General features: G+C 36.8%; 1 protein-coding gene across 1 annotated transcript; it reads left to right on the top strand.

The window, feature by feature from the left end:
- The first annotated feature begins 2,176 nt into the window (after window positions 1–2,176).
- LOC141403236 (protein roadkill-like) lies at window positions 2,177–3,088 on the top strand. Its single transcript, XM_073985422.1, has one exon. The coding sequence runs from the start codon at window positions 2,177–2,179 to the stop codon at window positions 3,086–3,088; it is 912 nt and encodes a 303-aa protein (XP_073841523.1).
- Window positions 3,089–3,423: the final 335 nt, after the last annotated feature.

Genomic DNA, 3,423 nt, shown 5'->3' with positions numbered 1-3,423 from the left:
CCACACCACTGTTTTAAGTTTTATTCACAGTACATATGAGCAAAGGTGTTTGCCTATAACCAACACGTCTTTATGTTCCAATTGCAACTTTATAAATGATCTAAACCAAGCGCCAAATGCTTAGTCAGCATCAGCAATCACTATTCCTTTCACTCATGTAAAGATGGTCGTCTTTCTCATAGTTTTATTGCTTGTATTAATAAGCATTTGCCTTTATTTATTTTCTTGGTTGGAAAATATTAGCAAAAGTACTTTCTGTTTTTAGATTTTTTTCGGACAACAACCCCTTTCACATCCGTTGAAAATTTAAAATCTTAAATTTCTCCCAACGTATCCCGCGACGTAAGCCTTTACGCTATACGCCCTACATTTTTATAGGTCGTATGCCCAAGTCATTTTTCAACCTATGACTCCCTACCGTAATCAGCTGTTTTGACTCATACATTTATTTTCTGTCAAAGTTCCACATGCAGCCGTCGGCATAATTTTATTTTTGTGTTTAATTTATATATTTATATTACTTTCACCCTTTATTAATATATTTTTCTTTTCTTTTTCAGGTGGCCTACATATGGGAATGGTTTCCAGCAATGGAAACCATAAATAGACGGTGCCCTTCCAGCTTTTATTATTTGGCATAACGTGCTGGCGGCATCGCAACGTGGGACTAGGGGACCCCCGGTGGGAGAAGATATAACCCTCCAAAACAACACACCCGGTCCCCTATGATATATTTTAAAAAAAAATTTGATGATGGAAGGTGGTTTTTGTAGCTTCCACCGTGGAAAAAAGCTACCCCCTAGCGAAGCTCCACGCAAAATTTTTTTTGCGTCAGGGCCGAATCGCGGGTTTGGGGCGCCCGCAACACAATCTGAGACGCAGAATGGCTAAGCAGTATCAAATTGGTGACCTAGTAGCAATAAAAAGGACCCAATTTGGGCCAGAGTTGAAGTTAAAGCAGAAGTATTTAGACCCGTATGAAGTAACCAAAGTCAAATCAAATAACACCTACGATGTTAAGAAGGCGAGTTACAACGAAGGTCCCAGAGCAACAACAACATGTGCCGAGTATATGAAGCCATGGGGAATGATGGAAGACGACGAAGAATTCGAGACGAATTCAGCGCAGGATGGCCGAAATGTGGGATCGATCTATTTAATACAACGTGGCTACACTTAAATTTAGAACAAAGCTCTCTAACAACAAATATAATTTTACTCAAACTCCTTTGAAGTTAGTTCTTACTCAACCACGGAGAAGAAAAGACGTTCTAACTCCGCGAATTAAAGACGAGCAGACGTGCTAACCGAAGACGGCAAACCGGCAGACGGCTGAATTTGCAAACGTTTAATATTCTTTGTGTTAATACTTTTTTTGTTTCAATTAAATGTTTTTACTCATGAAATATTACTGTAACTTTTCGTTTCACAAATTAACTTTCATTTACGTTTAATCAAATACATTACTCATTACTATTAATATAAAATAAATATTAATAAAACATCAAAACCAACCCGGTCTCCTATTTATTTAAACGGAAAATAGAAATTCCTAAAAATCGGTGAGTTATCCGGGAAGGCCATACCCGACCCACTCCTATACAAATGTTTGCATTAATTTTTGTAACAACGCAGCAAACCAAATGTCCGATGTCCGACCCGCCTGAACAATTTCGGAAACAAAGTCGTTTAGATTTCGTTCCGATTTCTAAACGATTTGTCGGAGAGGAAATAGTTCAGATTTTGTACCGATGTCGTAACGAATTTCCCAAGGATTTTCTGCAGATTTCGTTACGAAATCGGACCGAAATTGATCCGATGGCGCTCCGACATTTCGTTCCGAAATTATGTCAACCACTTCATACAACTTTCGTTAAGATAACGTTACTATTTCGGATAAGATATCGGACGTATCGTCTGAATTTTGTCCCGATTTCGTTACGATGTCGGTACGATTGGTTTGCTGGGAAACACGCCGATGCATCTACCTGGGTAATTGTGCCATGACTGCTACGTTGCCTACAGTCACGTTACGCACTAACTACCACCTTGTGTGATACGAAAAATAACGAATTAATTTTATTTGCATCACGACGGCGTATTGTTGATTGATCTTGCCTTGATTTGCATTGTTTAGCGGGAATAAGTCAATTTAAATTATTTATTTTCGAGGAAAATGTCCGGAATTATATCGAATTTGAGTAGTAATGCATATATATGGTGTACGCGGATGCGTGAGGAGGGCTTTGATAACACTGAATCTCCGATATTTAAAGCTGTCAACGGAATTACCACATCTAAATGGAAAATGCGAATAGATTGGGATGTTTGTAAGATATCGGTGATGTTGATTTCGGCATCTACTGACGCTGAAAAGAAGTTTTTCGAGGTAACTACATATTGCAGAGGCACAGAATCCACAGAAACTGTTTCAATGAAACAAGCCAAGGACTACATTACTATCGGTACGATGAAAGGTTGTGGTTGTAACCGTATGCACATTTTCATTAAGATAAATGTCTGTGAACACAACCACAGATTACTATCGAATGTAACAAACGATCTTGCCAAGGCTTTAGCTAACGAAAACTATAGTGATATAATACTTGTTGGAAAAGGAGGCACTGAATACAAAGCCCACAAAGTTATTCTAAGTGCCCGTAGTGAAGTTTTTGATGCAAAGATTCGTAATGCCTGTCTGGAGCGTAAATCCAATCGTATTGTAATCGATGATATAGAAGCTGATGTATTGGGGGAAATGTTAAACTATATATACACGGGAAAGGAAGTACCTGAGAAAATGATACCCGATCTTTTTATGGCCGCCAAGAAATATGCCCTGGTGGGTTTACAATCAATGTGTGAAACAATTTTAACACAATCCATTGATATTGATTCGGTTGCTGATATATTCTTATTGGCTGAACGTGTTTCCCATGAACGTTTAAGAAAAAAGGCTTTATCATACCTTATTAAAAACATCAGAGAAGTCGTTGAAACAGAAAGCTGGAAACGTGTTCAACGGATGGACGAGAAATTGTGCTTAGAAGTTCTTAATAAATCTATTTGTGAAAATTTGCTATGTTGATTTTTGAAAACTGAATATGTACACTGAATTATAATTTAATAATCAATCTTTTTTATTGCATTCACTTCTATGAAATTGATCCTAAGAATGTTTTTTGTTTTATCTCAGTGAATTGAATTTTTGAATAAAAGTATGTGTTTTTGTTGCCTTTAAAAATAAAATTACTGTTTTTTGTACAATTTCTTCAACAAGAAGACAGTGGCCTATAAGAACTCCTTATGATCTTCTATACGAAGAAGACTTCATATAAATACATATTTTTTATTAACAAGACTTATTTGATTTCTATACTCACATTATTAGGACCTCTACAAAAACAAATCTAACCTATATGA

The sequence above is a fragment of the Musca autumnalis genome, unplaced genomic scaffold, assembly GCF_047663935.1.
Source record: "Musca autumnalis isolate F117 unplaced genomic scaffold, ASM4766393v1 scaffold_4, whole genome shotgun sequence".
Classification (NCBI taxonomy): domain Eukaryota; kingdom Metazoa; phylum Arthropoda; class Insecta; order Diptera; family Muscidae; genus Musca; species Musca autumnalis.
Note: the sequence above shows the minus strand (reverse complement) of the source record. Positions and strands in the feature narration are given on the sequence as shown.